The sequence below is a fragment of the Colletotrichum chrysophilum genome (assembly GCF_026319265.1).
Source record: "Colletotrichum chrysophilum strain AFK26 chromosome Unknown scaffold_21, whole genome shotgun sequence".
NCBI classification, from domain to species: Eukaryota; Fungi; Ascomycota; class Sordariomycetes; order Glomerellales; family Glomerellaceae; genus Colletotrichum; species Colletotrichum chrysophilum.
Genome location: NW_026517308.1, coordinates 100,174 through 119,354, shown reverse-complemented (window position 1 = coordinate 119,354; position 19,181 = coordinate 100,174). Strand labels below are relative to the sequence as shown.

The window sequence follows — 19,181 nt, the reverse complement described above, 5'->3', positions numbered from 1 at the left end:
CAAGCCGTCGGGGGCAGGTTGGAGTGAGGTTGGAGTGTGAACCGATGCAGTCCTGGAGGAGACGAGACGAGACGACGACGACTGGTCTGGTCGGGACTGGTCCTGGAGTGGACTGGTCTGGTGGTTGTTTTTGTCGAAAAAGAAGGGCCCGTCGCCGCTTGTCAGTGGCAGGCAGGTCAGTGGTCACGACCAGGGTGGTGGAGCGCTGGACTGGAGCACTGGAGCACACTGGAGCCTCTTTCTCGGTTCCTCACCCCGTCTAGAGGTGCTTAGATGCGAATCAGAAGCGTGCTGTGAGTGCGGGTGGAGGAAGAGACTGGACTGGTGCAAGTTGGATGGATGGATGCCGGGAGCGAGAAAGCGGTGCAGGTGCAGCGTGGTATCTAACTGAAGTGCAGGCGCAGGTACCTACCTACTACGTACGTCTGTCTCCCTGACCTCTTTTGCTTTGCCTTTTGTTGCTCTCCAGTGCCGTCGAAGACGAGGTGACCAGACTGAACCGTCTACAAACACAGAGGGCAGGAGGGCAGAGGCCGTACATCCACTCTTCCAATCATTCCCTCAGACTGCAGGCTGGCCCAAGCGATGGAGGCCAGGTCCCTGACTCTGTTGTGAGGATCTACCTAAGGCCCGGAAAGTAAGGTACGAGGCCGAAGCAAACCTACATGCCTTAGGATGATTTAACCGGCAAGTATCTCTCCTCCCATTTAGAGTGGTAAACTACAAGGCGGGAGGAAGACAAGGTCAGGTCCCTTGAGCACGCTACACGCTGCAGCTGCAGGCCAGAGACATGGAGGCCGGGCTTGGTGGGCGAACGCACTGCAGTGCACCGGGGGGGAAACATTGAAATGGGCGGGGAAAGGGACGGGATTGGGGGGGACCTAGGAAAAACTCGCTGCAAAATAGAAAGAAAAAAAAAAAGGCGGCGGGTGATGATGGCAGTAGCGCGACGAAATAGCGGTGGTGAGGGTGGGTGGACACTGGACTGGACTGCCCAGTGCCCGTAGTGGTGGTGGTCGGTGCCAGTGCCCGCCCGCCGTCCGCCCGCTCACTCGCTTGGCCCCGTCCAAAAACTCGCATTTTGATTTTGAGAAAGGGAGGTCGGGTTCCCGTTCAACAGGGATACCCGTTCGTTCCTTGCACGAGCTCCTCGTTCTCTGGTCTGCGCTAGCAGAAAAAGGGACTCCGCAGGTGCCCACGGTGCCTTACCGACTTCAACTTCCTTTCCACCAACCTATGGGTTCCCAGGTGGCACCTACCTCACGGAAATCGCAGCTTGGGCGGTGTGAGCAAATGGAAGATGGAACCCGCCAAATAGCGTGCTGCTGCCCCCCTCTCGTCCCCTCTCGTAGTGATTTTTTTTGTTTCCCTGGCCGCTAAATAACCTCCCAAAATGAGGCAAATCTTATGGAGCGGGCGGGTATCAAATTCAATCCATCCTTCCCTACCTCGCTCCATCAATCTCGTCCCATCTCACCACGCCCATCAAATGTGATCCATCTCATCGCACCGACTGATCATTCAAGAGGGGAAGGGAGAAAAATGCTCAGGCGGGCGCCGTCAAATCGCCTTTGTTCCCTCCCGCCGTTGGGGACTTGAGAGTTGAGAGAGGGGTTCAAGACTCCAAAAACAAAACGGCCAGGGATCTTGAATTTCTCCACAGAGACAAGCAAACAATCATTTCCGGTCCGCTTGCCCAAGGTCAACCCAACCCTCTTGCCATTAGCCGTCGACACAAGCAACCACAGATTTGGCTTTTTGTCTTTTTCTTCGATGGCTCGCGCTGGTAGCGTTTGATGAAGACCCCGCTGTTTGCAATCGCAGCGAGATGAATTGCGATATACACTTCTCCCCTACGTATGAGGCGCTCGGGGAGCCGCATCAACTCGCATCGCATGGCATCGCGTTCAAGATGAGCCATCGGCAACGCTCATCCGTACCACCTCACTTCAATTCCATGATCCACCGCCGCGACACTACTATCTACTTCGCAATTACACGACTCGTCCAGCTTCCAAGTAGCCAGTCCGAGTTTCGGGTTGCTGCAGCATCCCATGTGTGCGCGTAACCAAGTGGCGCGGCTGCGCTGCGGTTGCGCCGGGTCTCTGCACCGCACTTGCACTTCAGAGTTTACAAGACTCGTCCCAAAGGGGGCCGCACTGAAAGCTTCCGCTGTCCGGAGCCATCATTCGACGCGTCTCTCGTTTCCAGTCGCGCTGATGACGAGTGCTATTGGTGTGCCCGCTCCCACGGGCCCAGGTCCCAGTCTTCAGGCTCCATTTCCAAAGTCTCCAGACCAACAAGAGTCTGCGAAGACGACGTGTGTCCCTGCGTCACCGCGGCATCTTGTTGTCCTTGTCGTCGCCGCATCAACCAAGTGAGAGGACCCCGGATCCCGTGCATGGGGGGCACCGCTCAACTGTCTCAACGCCTAAAGCAACATGTCAATCTGTCCAGTGGGAATGGGGGATTTGGGGGAAGCCGCCTGCCGGGATGGGATCACAATGGGACGGGATGCGTGGGTCCATCTGCATCTTGGGCTGGCTCCCCAAGAGGATTGGATGGGACACAGCTACACACAGCAAACCAATTCCCCGTGCAGACGTCCGTCATGCAAGTCGCTGCCAGGTCGCGAGTAGCGGCCAGTAACCGCGTCCTCGTTTCCGGGGACAACCGTAAACAACAGGCCGGATATCTGGTGCAAGTCAGCCTTAGGATTGATGCCCATGGCGATATCGATAGCCTGAGTGGCTGTCCTTTTCTTCAGCACCAAGCAGAAGAGACAACGTGGGCTTGCAGCAGCGGCTGACACGGTTGACCGCTGCCCAACTCTCGGCTGCCGGGGATCGGCTGGATAGTCGGGCAAAATGGGGCTCTGTCTGTCTTTCGATGGTCAACAGTCCTTGTCACTTGTCATTCGGCATCACTGACCGGCCTGGCAGCCCGACCGGAGACGAAGCGGTGACACTGACAGCTGCCCTTCGTGCTTTGCGGGCCTCATGGGACTTTGATTGCGCCATGCGCCAGTGGTCGACGGGCGCGTTCTTGACGGTCATCAGACTTGCCTGTTGACTCAGAATGCGTCGCTGCCAGAGACTCAAACAGAGTGGCTCGCGCTGATGAGTTGAATGGATTTGAACCGTCAGATCGATATGAAAGGAACGGCAGCCCAATTGCATCAACTTCGGCTGGGCTCCTGATACAGGCCATCATTTCGTGGGATATTGTTTTGCTGTCTTGGGCGGCCAATCATAAGACACGAAGTTGCATGGCTATCCGTGTTCCAATGTTTTCTTAACAGGGTCATGCTATCATCGGGTGCCTGACCGCTTGCCTACAACATCTTGCTGCGCTGGGCCCGTCGGCTTTCGTTTCGAACCCCTCATCACTCAATGCGAACCATCAAATTCGAGATCTACATGGCGACGCGTTACCGTCGCATTCAGTCGCTCACAGCTGGTTGGCACCCAGCGCTCTCAATGTCCTCAGGTCCTTGTCGGTTATGTACGTCTTGGTCGATGGCCTTCACTTGCCTTACTTGCCTCACCTGAGCTGTCTCGAAGCTTGACTTCGTATGACTGAAGCCGTCTACGGTCCGGTCTGGTCTAGACAATCACCCGTCACGGTCGATGTCAAAAGTGTTAAGAGGTACTTCTTGCCAGTATGCAGAAGCTCCGGCCGCAGCGATCTGCTTCCCTTTTTAGCCAGGGGAAACACTAGCAGACTGGCTCCATTCCAGCAGAGAGCGCGGGCTACAGCAGGATCCCAGCTTCTGCAGCTTCAACCCATCGAGCAGTTGCTAACTCCCGTGTCACGCACGCCATGAGGCGATGGGGCGTCTCTGACCGCACGCCGTTGTCCTTGAGCAACTCTGGAGACTCCTGTACGCCTCGTTGAAGCGATGAGCCTTGGCCCGATCGACTTAGACTGGCATGCGGCCGGGCAAGGCCATAACGGGGCCCGAGCAGGTGTCGGCGGATGCCTCCTTTTTCTTCTAGCGTGGCGTTTGCCCTCTTCCGTGGTGCCTTTCAAGCCCTCCTCTTGTCATGTCGAAGACGCCAGACTGTCAAAGAGGCATTCTCCGCGCTTCTTTATTCCTTCAACCCCCAGTGCACGTGTTACCAAGCAAACACTAGCCAACTTGAGAAGCGGTCTAGGAGCAGGCGCAATTTCCCGCCCCGTGTTGGCTATGGAGGTCATATCGCGATTTCACAGCGAAGGGCGTTTGTCGATTCATTCAAATTACCTAATCAGTTGACAGTACCTTATGAACAACCAAGATTTACAGATACTGAATGGTTGCAACCTCTACGACGAAGTATTTCAGTTGCCTCAGAGGCTGAAACTGCCGATTTCCGTCACGTAAAGGCAAGACTGCCAATCGTCTTGTGTCTTCGGATGGCAATGGCGCTGTAATTTGAGATGGAGGGCCATCTTCAGCGGAGATCTGCTCAACAATCGGCCACACCCCGCCGCCAGATCTCGTGGTGCATCCCCTCCAATTCGTCAGCCACACCCGTCCTGCGCCAGTGTCCCTATCTGGGGTTAATTATTTATGCTGGTAGTGGGTGACACCAACATCCTCGTCCGGGTATTTGGTCGCGGATGCGGAGACTGGTGAGCTTGAGGAAATGCATGATACTCAACACAAGCACCGGTATCCGTCATATAGGTGCGGCCGTTGGATGCTAACGCCGACTGGACACAGCCTGATGCATGCAACTGCTGCGACATCTCTCATGAAAAATACTTACGCTGGATGGCAGGTTGCTTACCTACGGTGGCAGGTGCAGCAGCTCAGGGTTGAGCTCACGCTGGTTGGTGCTGGCGCTGGCGCATGTGATGTCAACCGCCGCAAACTGCCAAATGCCAATCGACTGCCGCAGACTCCGCTCCAGGCCGCTGCCGCCGGACCCAGCAGCACCCACACCACCTCATGTCTTAATCACATGCAGCTGGGGAAGCTCCTCTGCCTGCAACCAGCAACCTACCCCGGAGCAGCTCATCCGCATGACACAGCTCCATCCCCCACACAGGCGCATCAACCTTGATGCTTAGGTTGGAAAACGCCGTGACACCGACGGAAAAGATACGAGTTGCAGGTCACGCAAGTTTCGGCGCACCGACAGAGGGGCACCTTCGAGAAAGACCCGACAGCTGTGCACGCTGGGCAACTGCCTGCCTGCCACCAGACGATGACGTGACCCCCCAGAACGTCAAACACCAGCAAACGAAACACTCGCTGGCGCATCCCGCCTCGCACCGTCTACACCCACCAACGACATCCTTGCGGCCACGGCATCGGCACCGGTGACCATGGACGAATACACGGCCGATTTGTTCATCTCCCGCGATGATACATCCGATAGCTCGCCGCCGCAGCAGCGGCAGCCGCCTCCGACCGTCGTCGTAGACGAGTGGCCCCAGGACTCCGACGCCAACGACACCACCCCGTCCAAGAAATCGCCGTCCGGCCTGCGCTCGCGCATCGCGAACAATCTCAGCAAGAAGACGAGCATTCAGGATCGCCTGGTTGAAAGGTAAGTCTTCATGAAGAAGTTGATTCTTCAAGAATGGCATACTGACACTGTTAGACTCCTTCAGCAAGTCATTCCCGAGAGCTCCGATGGCCTCGCCGCCGGCGACGACACTCTGGCCCCGGGCTTCCCCGCGGACAAGACCTCTACCTTCTCCCAGCGGCCAAACTTCAACATCACGACGATGTCCAACAACTTCCGCCGCTTCAACGCCCGCATCGGCGTGGTCTTCAAGTTTCAAGCCCGCGTTGTCCGCCTGCTGAGCTGGCGCCGTCCGACACACACACTATCCCTCCTCGCCGTCTACACCTTCGTCTGCCTGGACCCGTACCTCCTCGCAGTCGTCCCGCTCGCCGGCTTTCTACTCGCAGTCTTCATCCCCCATTTCCTCGCCCGCCATCCGGCGCCGCCGTCCGGCACCCTCTCCTCCGAACAGTCCGTCGGCTACTCCCCGAAAGGCCCGCCGCTCGCCCCCGCGCGCACCGTCAAGCCGGTCAAGGAGCTCAGCAAGGACTTCTTCCGCAACATGCGCGACCTTCAGAACTCGATGGACGACTTCTGCGTCGCCCACGACAGCGTCGTCTCGAGCGTCCTCCCCATCACGAACTTCTCCAACGAAGCCCTCTCCTCGGCGCTCTTCCTCGCCCTGACCCTCACCACAGTCTTTATGACGACCTTCGCCTCCGTCTTCCCCTGGCGCCTCATCGCCCTCGTCGCAGGCTGGGGCCTCATCCTCTCCGGCCACCCGGCCATCGCCCCGCTCCTCACGCACACCCACGACACCCACGTCGCCCCGCACCAACCCCTCGCCCGCTCGAGCGTCGAGGCCTGGATCGCCGCCGACATCATTCTCGACTCGGCCCCGGAGACCCGCGAAGTCGAGATCTTCGAGCTGCAGCGCCAGTCCCACGACGAGTGGGAGCCCTGGCTCTTCTCCCCGTCGCCGTACGACCCGCTCTCCCAGCCGCGCATCGCGGGCGAGCGGCCCCGCGGCACGCGCTTCTTTGAGGACGTCCTGCCGCCCGACGGGTGGGAGTGGTCCGAGAAGAAGTGGGCGCTCGACCTCTGGAGCAGGGAGTGGGTCGAGGAGCGCATCATCACGGGCGTCGAGGTCGAGACGGAGGGCGAGCGCTGGGTCTACGATATGTACGACGAGAACTCGAGCTTCTCGGGCGGCGTCATGGACTCGCCCACCACGGCCAAGGGCAAGGCGAGGGTGCCCGCGGCGCCGACGCTGAGCTGGGAGGAGGGCGAGGACGGCACCGGGCGCAGGGGCGAGTGGAGGAGGCGGAGGTGGGTTCGGCTCGTCAAGAGGAGAGCCACGACGAGCCCTGCGTAATGAGTGTGGTTTTATGAGTTTTTCTGTGTGTGTGATGAGCCAACGAGCTGGTTGGGATTGTATTATATGATGATGAATGAAATGAACATACTTCAAACCAAAGCTCGAGTACCTAGTGATTTTGATGAATTGGGTCGACATCATTGCTCTTGTTTGCACACGGGGCAATAGCATACTGTTAAGGGATCGTCTCATCATAAAAGTTCATTTCCATAAACACAGACGCCGAGGGAAACGTTACCCCCATCACGCGTCTGTGTATGTCTGTAACTGCCTAAATTGCAGGTCCAAGTCTAAATGCAGCCGTCCGGCGTGCCAGCCGGGATTCTCTGTAACACCAAGAAAATGCCATCCTGTGCTTTCTCCCCCACCCTTGAACAACACCAAGGGGGGCGAGGAAAACCTGCGAGGCAAACACACCAGGCTTATCTTTCCCAGACCAATGCTCCGTGACATTAAACCCCCCGGGTATGACGTTTCCATTCCTAAACCCCCCAAAAGCCCCTGATTTATCTCTTCAATGGCACAAAAGTCTTCAGATGATCATCTTATCCAGAATCATGTGGATGCCCTTGTTCAGACCCCGTCCCTCGTCAATGTCGTCCGCCAGCTTCCGGCCGCGGTCGATGAGCACGCCTACGACCTGCTTGGTGTAGTCGAAACTGCCGGTGCTCTCCATGCGCGACACGGCGTAGCGCTTGACCTCGACGTCGTTCGTCTTCTGGCCGAGGATGTTGATGAGCTTCAGGTCGGAGGGGTCAGAGCGGATGCTGTGGATGATGGGGAAGCTGAACTTTCCCTCCGTCAGGTCCTCGCACATGCCCTTATTGTCCGAGTACTCCTGGCTGGAGAGGTTCATGTAGTCATCGCGGATCTGGAAGATGAGGCCCATGATGTTGACGAGGTCGACGCAGTCCGTGAGGCTGCGAGACTCGGCCTGCATGAGCTTGATGCCGAGGCGGAAGAGGCCGCCCGTCTTGTTGCCGACCATCTCGAGGTAGTCCTCCTCGGTGGGACAGGTGAGGGTGTCGCGCCAGAAAAGATCCATGCCCTGGCCGCGGTGCAGGTGGACGAGCTCTTCCGCAAAGATGGAGATTGCCTTGGAGTTCTTAAGCTTCTGGACCTCCTGCAGAGCGCAAAAGTAGATGTAGTTGGCCGAGTTGATGGTCTGGGCCACACCAAAGATGTTGTGGGCGACGGGCAGGCCGCGGCGCAGGGAGGACGAGTCCTCGACATCGTCGATGAGAAGGGAGGCCGTGTGGAGCATGCCGACGACGTTTGTGATGACGTCGAGGCTGGACTGGGGGACGTCAAGGAAGATGTTGAAGGCCTGGATAAGCTGGGCGCGAAAGTCCTTGCCCGGGTGGGCGAAGAGGTAGTCGAAGGGGCCGGTGATGACCTTGTCCTTCTCCTCGGGCCAGGCCTTGCGAGTGAAGTTGAGGTCGGCGGTCGCGTAGCGCGAGGGGTCGGGGGGCGGAGGAGGCTGCATCGTAACGGTGAAGGAGGTTGTCGTGAGTGCGCCGGAGGGACGGCGGCGGTGGGAGGAGGAAGAATGGGAGTGCTTGTGGGTGCGGGAGCTGACGGAGGCGGCGCGGTTGAGCCAGTCGGTTTCGGGGACGGTGCGGAGGGGTGCTTTGGACGATGTCGTCGGCACGGACGCCGTGGCTTGGGCAGATAGAGAGGAGGGAACCGTTGCGGCGGCGGCGGCAGTTGTTGAGGAAGAAGACGAGTGGCTCGTTGAAGATCTGCGTGGGGGTATGGCGTTTGGCGGAGAGGAGGGGAAGGAGGGGTTATTTGAAGGATCTGAGGGTTTGGTGCCTGGGTCGCTTGTTGGAGAGCTGTCGTTAGGCACGCCCATCGTGAAAGGGAGACTCTTTGCAAAGGCGGACCGGAAGATGCGTGGCTTCTTATGGGTGGCGGCGCCTGGATCTGGAACAGCCGCCGTGGCAGCCGCAGGAGAGACAGCAGTAGCTTCTACCACGGGCCGGAGCTCAGCAGAGCTCGCGTGGTGGGTAGCTTGGTGGAGCTCCTTTCCCCGGTGGGCTGCGGAGGAGGTGGGATCGGTCGTGGTAGTGGTGGTGGTGGTGGTCAGCCGGCGGTGGTTATGCTGTTCGCTGTTGGTCAGCTCGTGTCAACGTCACCACTCTGTTCATCCAAGCTTGTGGGCAGCTGTTTTTTCCCGTACCCCGGTAGGAGGTCTGATTTGTTGGGAGGTGGGGATTTCTGCTTGTCCGCGTATGCACGTATCGTTCCTTTTGCTTGGAAACGCCGTATTTGTCCGTCTGCATGGTGTCCTTTGGCAGGGGTAATTGGGATGTAGGCCGTCATGACTTTGTGCAGAGTACTCTAGCGTTGTCGTAAGGTAGGGAGAGCCAAGGTTGGAGCAAAGGGATGAGGCAGCTGGATCACTGATCCTTGCTTTGTTGAAGCTTTCCGCTGGAGAATTGGGCCAGGCAGCTCAGTCCTGGCTGGCAGTCCTAGCAGGTCCTGTATCTGTAGGCAGGCAGACGCAATGAAAACAGGCAAGAGAGCAAAGGAGCAATCACATGCCAACAGACTGCAGCTTACCGACCTTGAACATGCAGCCGCAGTTGCAGGTGTTGATGGGACCTGCCGCGTTGTTGGAGCTCTTATCGATTGATTGTGGGGAGATGTTGGACTTTGGGTTGGGGCGAAATCTGGCAGACGTCATCAATTCGCAGGCGGCAGCTTGGATATTGCTGGGGTCGGGGTTTGGTAGAGACCGAAATCCAGAGGGAATGGCGGACTTTGCTCCGAAGTGCGAGTTTTGAAGAGTAAATTGATGAAATTCCGGAGATGGATAAACTCGGGTTTCTCTGGTGGCTGGTTCGGTGAGCTGAGCTGTCCGCGCAGAGGTGTAATAGAAAGAGGGCAGAGAGAAGAACTACGGCTAGTAAAGACAGCAAGAGGTTCGTGCGAAGGCTTCGTCTTAAGAAGCGACGGCTGCGGTGGGAGGAGGGAGACAGACAGACGCCAGACGTCTGCAGTAGACGGGATTGGGCTTCTAGAAGACAGAGTCGCTAGCCTCAACTTCCGCTAAGCACTCTCGGATGGCACGTAAAACACTCCGATGAACCCCTCCTGGTGTGCCCTGCCCTGCCGTTGTTCATGCCTTCACCTCGCATCCTGCCAACCGGGTCGCGATGCCGCCGTGGCTCGTCGCTGCCAGCGTGGATTCCAAGACGCTGAAATGTGCCATCCCCTCGCGCCGTCAGGTTTCATCTGCCATATGTGCCGCTCTTAAGCATCCGCTGCCGCTGCGACAGACCGACGCCTCCTGCAGAACCAAGGCCGGTTGATAGGACCGTGGACATGTGGCCCGGCTTGGGTAGTCTCCGAAGATCGCAGCAGACATGCCGAGGGCAGAGGGCAGCTGTTACACGACAAGGTAGAAAGCTCGAATCCTCCAAAAAGGAACTCGCTTATTCTTATCTCAATACCTAATCGCCTGCCCAGAACAAAGTCAAACGGCAAGGTAGCAGCGACAAACAACAAAAGACCTTGACCCTGAAATCCCAAGCTTGAATGCCGGGCCAGGCCCCCCGCAATGCGCCAACGCAGAGGTGCCTACGGTGATCGACCCGCTTATTCGTAGCTAACGGTGTGTGTGGTGACTGGTCACGCTGTTTGGGCCAAACAGAAGCTCGCTTTCCTCTGCAGGGCCACGCTAAATCCCCATCCCAACGCCTTGGAGATCGACCCGGTTGCCGGGGCATTAATCGTCGGGTCGCAACACAAACATCCACACCTGTCCACACGGCAATCAGCTACCGACGTCCTTGTCGCTGCCGCTGCTGTCTCTCATATGCTTATTACTTGCGCCGCGCGATCCATCACCTTGTGCGCTTCTTCCTTCTTCTTTTTCCCCTTCCGGCACTTTCCAGTCATCCGATCGTGATACCCCCACAACCCCCAGAGGACTTGTGTTCTCGTCGGTTTTTGTTCTCGTTGTTTTTCTGCATTATCAACTTTCCAGCGTGTGCTGCTGCTGCCGTCAGACTCCGATCCTAGTCCGGCGTCCTTCAATTGTTATCGATAATCGCATCGACAGATAATCGCATCGTCTCTTTTGTTCAGTCCGTTCCGCGCGCTCGAGACTAACCCCGCCCACTGCAGCACATCAGCCACCAATCCACGGCGGCCTCCTCACAAACATCGTCACGACCACCGATATTCAAACATGGAGAACCTCCTCAGCCTCGCCTTCGACTCCCTCTCCTCCTACGATGGCCCCAAGGTCCGCAAGGGCCTGCGCCAGGTAGAAGGCCTCCTCGCCCAGATCTGCCTCTCAGCGCCGTCAAGGTCATCAAAGTCGCCGGCGACTGACGATGAGTCCGCCCGATCGAGCGGCAAGTCTCTGTCCGACCTATCTGACGACCTAGCCTTCCGCGAGTTCTTCAAGCTGCAGGAGGGTTTCGAGTGGAACGTTGCCCTCCGCCTCATCAACACCCTTGACCGCCTCATGGGCAAGGGCGCCGATGGCCAGAATGACCTCCTCATCCTCAGCTCGCTGGATCTGATCCAAGGCGTGCTGCTCCTCCACCCACCAAGCAAGGCACTCTTCTCGAGAGAACAAAATATGAACGTATGTCTGATTCCAACGCCCCTTCCAAATTCCACAAGCTAACCCCCCCGCACAGCTCCTCCTCGACCTCCTCGAACCCGTCAACTGCCCGGCGATCCAATCCGCGACCCTTCTTGTCCTCGTTGTGGCTCTCATCGACACCCCCCTGAACACGCGCACCTTCGAGGCCCTCGACGGCCTCCTCACCGTCACCTCCCTCTTCAAGTCCCGCTCCACCGCCCGCGAGGTCAAGCTCAAGCTCGTCGAGTTCCTCTACTTCTACCTCATGCCCGAGGTCCCCTCCATCCCGCGCGCCGACGCCCGCGCCTCCGTCCCCGCGATCCACCAGCGCAGCCCCAGCAAGCTCGCCGGGGCCTTCGCGGGCGGCAACTCCACCGCCTCGGATGCTCAGCACTACGCAAGGAGTCGCGCCGGCAGCGAGTCCGCCGACACCCTGACCACAGAGGAGAAGCAGGAGCTGCTGGGCCGCCATCTCAGCAGCGTCGAGGACCTGGTCAAGGACCTACGGACGTGCGCGCCCTTTGGCGGCGTCGTTTGCTGAGCCATGTGGGTGTGCATACAACTTCTGAAGGGGATCGGTGTCTCGTGTTTGGTGTTTCTGGTCGTCTTGGGGTTTCTCCTTCTTTCTTCAATTTTTCTCAGACTCGCATGCGTTCATCATCGCTTCTTCCAGTCTTCATTTGCATCCTTCATACTGTTTGGCGTTCGCGGAGGGCAGGAATGTGACACGAAGGATCAATGTCTATCGTTTTTTGTTATTTTCTCCAAGGAAACGGTCGGTCAAGCGGGGTTGCTCTTCACACCAAAAAGGTTTCCTACCACTCGTCATCGCATAATAAGTATTCTTACAAGAGAGAGAATTTCCGAAGGCATCGGGAATCTGTGTAACAAAAAATGTACCATCGCTCGTTTATTACTTCAATGCAGGCGTCTCAAAAAGACAGATATGAACACGAGAACAGAGAGAAAACACACAGCGTCAGTCAACTCCTCAACCCTTCTCACCGCCGCCGTGGTTCCGGGCTCGGCGCCGGTCCAGGCGACCTGTCGATCGGCGACCTCTCCATCATACTAACGCTCCTCGCGCTCGGCGTCATCAGCGGCGGCGACGGCATCCCCGGCGACGTCGGGCTCGGCATCTCGCTCCCGTACAACTCGAACCGCCCCTCCGTCGTCGGCGGCGAGGACGGAGCCAGCGCCTGCTGCGACACAGACGTGACCGCGGCCGGCGCCCCCCTCTTCACGCGCGAGTCAATCTCCACCGGCGCCACGACGTCGCTCGGCGAGTGCGCCTGCAGCGGCACGCCGCGGTGCCGGCCCGGCGACGACGCGACCGTCGCCGCCCCCTCGGCGGACGCCACCGTCTCCGTCTCCGTGTACGGCCCCGCCACGGCGTCCGGGCCGAAGTAATCCTGCGTCGCGCCGCGGCGCGCCGTCGGCCGCGAGCCGGATGTCACTTCCGACATGGCGCGCGCGCTGCGTCCCGGCCGCGAGGACGCTGCTCCCCCGCCGATGACGTTGCTCAGCCCTCCGCCGCCGCCGCCACTGCGCTGGGATGAGGCCGTCATGGTGGTCGCTCCGCGGCGACGACGGCGGCGGACGAGGCAGAACCACGCGAAGACGCCGACGAGCGCGAGACCGACCACAGACACGCCCACGCCGATGCCCGCCTTCGCGCCCGCTGACAGCCCGCCGCCGCCGCCGTTGCTGTCCGGGTCGTACGTCACGTCCGTGGCGGTGGGGTTCCCCGGCGCGCAGGCCGCGGTGCCGGAGACGCTGGTGCAGTGCATGAGGTCGTCGCAGCAGCCCTGGCCGTCGGCGCAGGCGTGCTGGGTGGTCGCGGTGCAGCCCGGGTCCGCGGGGGTGAGGCCGCCGGCGGTGGAGGACGGCGTGGCGGAGATGGTCTGGATGCACTGCTTGGAGGAGGCGCAGGTGTTGCCGTACGGACAGCAGCCGCCGCCGAATTGGTCTGCGCAGCGGAAGTTGGAGGTTGAGGGGCAGCCTCGGTAGCAGCAGGCGGGCACGGTGGAGGACGTGACCGTCGGGTCGCCGGTGGTGGTAGGTGTTATCGTGACGGGGACGACGGTGGTGCATTGGTACTGCGAGGCGGAGCATTTTGAGTCGCAGTTGGAGCCGATCTGGCAGCACCACGGGTCCCCGTTCGGCTTAACATAGCAGTAGTTCTCGTTGGAGCAGCATTGGTTCGGGAAGCCTATGTCGAGGCCTATATCACATCTCAATCTGTCAGAACCGGCCTCTCCAGTTCGTGGTCTTCGTCTCAGGATGTTTTGCGGGAGTCTTACATGAATGCGCATTCGCGGGACAAGGAGCCCCGTCGCGGGCCACGAGACGGGGCTCGTCGATGAAGAAACGCGGGACGAGGGCGCCGCCACCGCCTGCTGGTGACATGTCGACGGCGGCGTACCGTCTCTGTCCGGCGGCCGCGCCGGCGCAGACGGCCAGCGCAGCGACCACCAGAAATGCCGCCATTTCGTCTTCTGGGGTATGGGCGCTTTTCTTTTCGATCACCACAGAGAGTCTTGAGTCTGCGAAAGAAAGGGCACAGAGACGACAGCTCGGCCAGCTAGGGTGTGGTGTAGCAAAAAAGAGACGTCGTGTGTTCCGCGACGAGGCTTAGGAGCCCATTGTCCTTGGTGCGACCGGCGGAAGGCTACACCAGATTGTGAAGAGGGTGAGACCGGGAAACCAGAGGTGGGCAAATACAGAAGACCCAGAGATGAGGGATTGGAGGGCAATGTAAGCAAACCTCGACAGGGTCGGGTCTGTCAGATGCGAGGATGCATGCGACTCAATGGAGCATAGTCGATATTTTGCCCTCCCCTCCGTAAGCACAGCCTGCCCGTTCTAATCGCCTTCCAAACGTTGCACATTCTCCCACTTCGAATTGAAGTCTTCCAAGGGTCCAGCTAGAACTGCGCAATTTTTCGGGACGAGGAAGCGGGCAGCACGGGATAGTCTTCCAACAGCAGCTGCCCGAAGGCGTAAGAGAACCGACCCTGGCCTGCATATCACCAGAGCGGATATGCGAAAGGGAAGCATTTGCCCCTCTCAGCACCTCTCGGCCGCCACCGAAGACTTTGGTAGACGGAGGTGATTGGTGGCCTGCTTGTATCGTTGGCTCGCCTGCCTGCGGATGGTCGTGGTGGTGTGGCTGCTGGGCCACTGGGCTGCATATCGGGAAGCCTGGCCCCAGTGTGAACCGATGCAGGACATTGCTCGTCTGCTCCCGCGCGCGATGTGCGGCAATAGGTAGCGGCGGAGGAGCCGAATGGGCCGCTTGGTGTTGAAAGATGAGAAAAGACTTGCAGCTTGCTTCGTTATCTGAGATTGATGATCGCGTGAAAGCACGGATTGGGTCATCTTTGCGACTCGGAATTGAGATTTGTTGATGACACACTGGTGCCCTTCTTACGGCCTTCACTCAAAGGCTAGGCGCATCCCACCTTCATGTACTTGAAGAAGTAGATCAAACTTCAGTCCCGTTGACGCTGGGCATTGGTTCATCTTGCATCTTGGCTGTTGGATGTCAACTGCGGTCGCTCTCCCAAACCTCACGCTTGCTTCTCAGAAGCGCTCAACAGCAGCTGCCGCTGCGTTACCTGCAGATGAGCAAACACTTCCAATGTGCATGTTCCAGAACACTGGGGGAAAGTCGTGAATAGATTACAGCGGAAATTTTGCCCGCCAAGAAGAAACACCCGGAACGGAAGTGAAGCTTCACGCACAGGGCCCGGCCCGCCGCGCGCTACGAAACCCGTCCGTCCCGTCCCCAGAAACGGCCCTTGAGCGACGGCAGCTGGCAGAATCCCCTCTCGCGGCAGGCGGTCTGCCCACCAAACCACACCCCCGCCAAGGCACCCGCACCTTTACCCCTCCAAACTTTCCTCGCCGAGCCCGCCCGTACAGGTGTGCCGCAAAATTGAAGATATTCCCAAACCACGCCAATCCAGCTGCTAGCCACCGACATCCACACCCCTCTTCCTCCTCCTCCGCCACCCACCCTCACCAAACCACACGCACACACAGGCACAATGGCCACACCACAACCGACACAATTCCCCCTCCCCCCGCTCCTAACCCACCCCTCCTCCTCCGCGCCAGAGCTCATCACCCAAGGCGCCGAAGCCCGCCTCTACAAAACCACCTTCCTCGCCCCCTCCACCCCGTCCGCCCTCAAATACCGGCCTCCGAAGCCCTACCGTCATCCGACCCTCGACGCCCGCCTCACCCGCGCCCGCATCCTCGCCGAGGCCCGCGTCCTCGCGAAATGCCGCCGCGAGGGCTGCCCCGTCCCCGCCCTCTACGCCCTCGACGAGGCCGCCGGCTGGATCATGCTCGAGTGGATCCCGGGCGCCCCCGTCCGCGTGCGCATCAACGAGTGGCTCGACTCCGTCGTTCCCAGCCAGCGCCTGGCTGGAGTTCCCGAGGAAGAGACAGATGATAAGGTCATGGCGGACACACAAAAAGCAACAGCAACACCAGAAGAAAAGGCCGCCGCCGCAGCCCCGCGACGAGACGCCGCAGACATCAAGAACCTGATGAGGAGGATGGGCGCCGCCGTCGGCAAGATGCACAAGATCGGGATCGTACACGGGGACCTCACCACATCCAACATGATGCTCCGCCCGCCAAAGCCTGCTGCCACTACCACAAACGGGGAGGAGGCCTCGAAATTGGACGGGGAGATCTTCATCATCGACTTTGGATTGGCGAGCCAGAGCACCTCCGACGAGGACCGCGCGGTCGATCTCTATGTCCTCGAGCGCGCTTTCGGCAGCACGCATCCCCGCGCCGAGGAATACTTCCAGGATCTGCTGGACGCCTATCGCGCATCATACAAGCAGGGCTCCACGACTCTCAAGAAGCTCGAAGACGTCAGGATGAGGGGCCGGAAGAGGAGCATGATTGGTTGAGACATCTTGTTGGAGATTTAGATCAAGGTTCAAGAAAAGAAAAAAGGAATGAATTTGATACCCCTCGGTCGGAAGAGTATTCTTTTTCGGCTGCATCTACCATATCTGAATACGTTGTCCACATTCTCTGGTACTCTTCTGTACATTTCTCAAGTCCGTCATGTGGCTCTGAAAGGTGCATTCCTGCTGAGATGCCTATCTATAACATGCCAAAAAAGGTTGGCTAAACCCCTGCCCCCATAAAAATAAAAATTCCCGACGCCAGGTATAGTAATAATGCCGTATGATGTAAAACGCCGTTGTCATGCTATTATTAGTCGATTCCCATACCGACTTTCCAGACCCAGCTCATTATTGAGCGTTTGTCGCAGACATATGTGCAGACGCGCAAGCGCCGTCTTTGTTCCTTCTCTTTACTGTTGCTTGATGGCGCACTTTGTTTCAAACCACTTTGCGAACCGCACCGTCGGGATATCAAAGAGCCGCCAGAAAACGTCCGCGGCCCAAATAACTGCGGGGATGCATCCGAAAGACCCAATGACAAAGCCGGTGTTGTACCAGTATCCCTCAATACCCGTGCGGCTGTAAACGAATCTCTCAATGGTGTAGCCGACAGTGTGCATCACTGGGCCGTGCATGAGGTAGAGAGCGTAGCTGATCTTTCCGAAGTACTGGACGGGCGCGGTGTTGAAGAAGGACTTCCATCTCGGCGAATGGCTGACGGCGAGAACGAAGAGAACAGATCCAATGGACTGCCAGAAGCGGTAACCTTCCTCTTCCCACCACTTGGGAATGAAGGAGCAAAGCCAGACCCAGCCAGGAGTGACATCGTAGTTGATATCAGGCTGGCACATGAGGTACAGAGCGAGAATGCTCAACATCGCCCAAAGGAAACCCTTGAACCTGCTCTTTTGCGGCGGCGCCTCGTTCAACGGCAGAGCAGCGGGCGGCTGGTTGTTGTTGTGGTTTCCGAGGATGAGGTCGTATTCAGCTAGCATCATACCAAAGTAGAAAAGGAGTAGTTCCCAGCGGTTGTTGCGGTAGGTGAAGGCGATGATTCCCCAGAGGAAAAGGAAGCGAAGTCCTGTGCGAACACGGGCCAGACCGATGAGAGTGACGAACAGGTACATCGAGCAGCGGAACTCAACCGGAATAGTCCAGAGATGGACGTCGTAGGCTACAGTGCGTCAGTGTCGTGTCAACGTGCATCCCAGCGTCCAACTTACATGTGCTTCCACCAAACCGCTCCCAGCCGAAGACGTGAACAAAGTTGAACATGCTCCACACCCAATCCCAAATTTGCTCGGAGAACGTATCCAATGGCTTGGGGTGAGGTTCCATGACGTTCTTGTGCCACTTGCGATCGATGGCAAAGTCTCTCGTCCATTCGTAGACGCCCATCTGCAGCATGAGCATGATACCAAAGGTGGAAATCGCCGTGGGCATGTAGAGTCTGATGAATCGGCGGAAGATGAGGGATGTCGTTGTCGCGGAGAACTCATCCCATTTTTGGCTCCGGATGAGCTTGATCGGTTTCAGTGAAAGTGCATATCCGGAGATGACGAAGAACAGGCAGACGGCTGGCGGGCCCTGGTAGAAGAGTCGGAGGAATGGCAGCTTGAGAATGTGGTAGTTCTTTTCTGATGAACCCCAGCCCTCGGCGATGATGAAGGCTTGGTAAAAGTAGTGGCAGAAGAAGACGAATAGCGCGGCGAGTCCTCGCATGCCGTCGAGGTATGACGTCGGGAACAGCTTCTCGGGACGACTCCGTTCTCTTGTAAACCGGCTCTGAACGAAACTGGGCAGTAGGAAGATGAGGCTTCGAATAAGCGTGACCCTCCATGGCACGGCCCGCACGTAGCCAACGACGCCTCTTGCTAGTGTCGACCATCGCGGTATCGCGAAGCGGACTTCGAGGTCGGCCCTACCGCTCTCGCTCTCGACGTCGGACAACGTCTTCTCGTCCAACAGACCCATACCCTCTTCGTGTGATAGCGACACCTTGGAGGCAGCGTGTCCGTTCATTGTCCTGCAATGTGTCGGTTTGATGTCGGGGGTGTAATAGACTCTGGTGAGGCCAAGGTAACAGGTATCAAGCACGGCTTGGACAAGACGAGGGCCTAGAGTCAAAGTGGAAAGGAAGAGGGAGGGGACGGGAGATGCGTGGTGGTTTTGATCCAGACTCCAGAGGGGGCCCTTGTTATTCAGACGATCTGCTGGATCTGCAGATTGGGAGGGGCGAAAAGGAAGGAGACGGGGAGTGAAAGGCAGGCGAGACAAGGTAATTGTAATGGGGAACAGACCCCGGGCCTGTGAAAGTGGAAGAGCAGAGGATGGGTGGATGTTTCCCGAGGGAGCGCTCCGCCTTTGGTGACTGGGAGTGTTCTGCCCGTCTTGGGTCTCGTCTCGTCTACCGGAGCCCGTGACCTGGACCTTGCCTTGACCTTGCAGGTTAAGCAAGAGAGACCTTGGACCTTGGGGCCCTTTCTGCACACACGGCCGTGGGTCCTGACGAGAAGAAGCTGTGGGGACTTTCTGGCAGATGTCCCAGAGGCGCGGGCGGGCGGTAGGCAGGCAAACAAGCCAAAACCAAAAAGAAAAGGGTCCGGCTGGGCTGAGATCGGAACGAGGCTTTGCGTGTAGACGTACGTGTGTGTAAGGCGGGTGCGCGGGCGTGGGGATGGGAATGGAAATGGAAATCAGTCTAACTTCGACCCGGATATAGATGAGAAAGCGGCCAGTGTCCGTGAGGTAAGGGAAGGTAA

The 19,181-nt window shown here is 58.3% G+C and overlaps 6 protein-coding genes across 6 annotated transcripts; 3 read left to right on the top strand and 3 right to left on the bottom strand.

Annotated features, from left to right (window-relative positions):
* Positions 1-5,316: 5,316 nt before the first annotated feature.
* Positions 5,317-6,876, top strand: COL26b_003686 (uncharacterized protein; the record flags this gene model as incomplete). The annotated part of the gene is made up of 2 exons (XM_053176579.1): positions 5,317-5,540; positions 5,595-6,876. The coding sequence occupies 2 exons, from the start codon at positions 5,317-5,319 to the stop codon at positions 6,874-6,876; spliced, it is 1,506 nt and encodes a 501-aa protein (XP_053039438.1).
* A 535-nt stretch (positions 6,877-7,411) lies between these two features.
* COL26b_003685 (uncharacterized protein) lies at positions 7,412-8,734 on the bottom strand (the record flags this gene model as incomplete). The annotated part of the gene is made up of 1 exon (XM_053176578.1): positions 7,412-8,734. One exon carries the CDS (start codon positions 8,732-8,734, stop codon positions 7,412-7,414), a length of 1,323 nt encoding a protein of 440 aa, XP_053039437.1.
* A 2,343-nt stretch (positions 8,735-11,077) lies between these two features.
* On the top strand, positions 11,078-12,023 carry COL26b_003684 (uncharacterized protein; the record flags this gene model as incomplete). The annotated part of the gene is made up of 2 exons (XM_053176577.1): positions 11,078-11,482; positions 11,538-12,023. The coding sequence occupies 2 exons, from the start codon at positions 11,078-11,080 to the stop codon at positions 12,021-12,023; spliced, it is 891 nt and encodes a 296-aa protein (XP_053039436.1).
* A 460-nt stretch (positions 12,024-12,483) lies between these two features.
* On the bottom strand, positions 12,484-13,972 carry COL26b_003683 (uncharacterized protein; the record flags this gene model as incomplete). Its single annotated transcript, XM_053176576.1, has 2 exons — positions 12,484-13,694; positions 13,786-13,972. The coding sequence occupies 2 exons, from the start codon at positions 13,970-13,972 to the stop codon at positions 12,484-12,486; spliced, it is 1,398 nt and encodes a 465-aa protein (XP_053039435.1).
* A 1,562-nt stretch (positions 13,973-15,534) lies between these two features.
* COL26b_003682 (uncharacterized protein) lies at positions 15,535-16,416 on the top strand (the record flags this gene model as incomplete). The annotated part of the gene is made up of 1 exon (XM_053176575.1): positions 15,535-16,416. One exon carries the CDS (start codon positions 15,535-15,537, stop codon positions 16,414-16,416), a length of 882 nt encoding a protein of 293 aa, XP_053039434.1.
* A 413-nt stretch (positions 16,417-16,829) lies between these two features.
* Positions 16,830-18,441, bottom strand: COL26b_003681 (uncharacterized protein; the record flags this gene model as incomplete). The annotated part of the gene is made up of 2 exons (XM_053176574.1): positions 16,830-17,593; positions 17,643-18,441. The coding sequence occupies 2 exons, from the start codon at positions 18,439-18,441 to the stop codon at positions 16,830-16,832; spliced, it is 1,563 nt and encodes a 520-aa protein (XP_053039433.1).
* Positions 18,442-19,181: the final 740 nt, after the last annotated feature.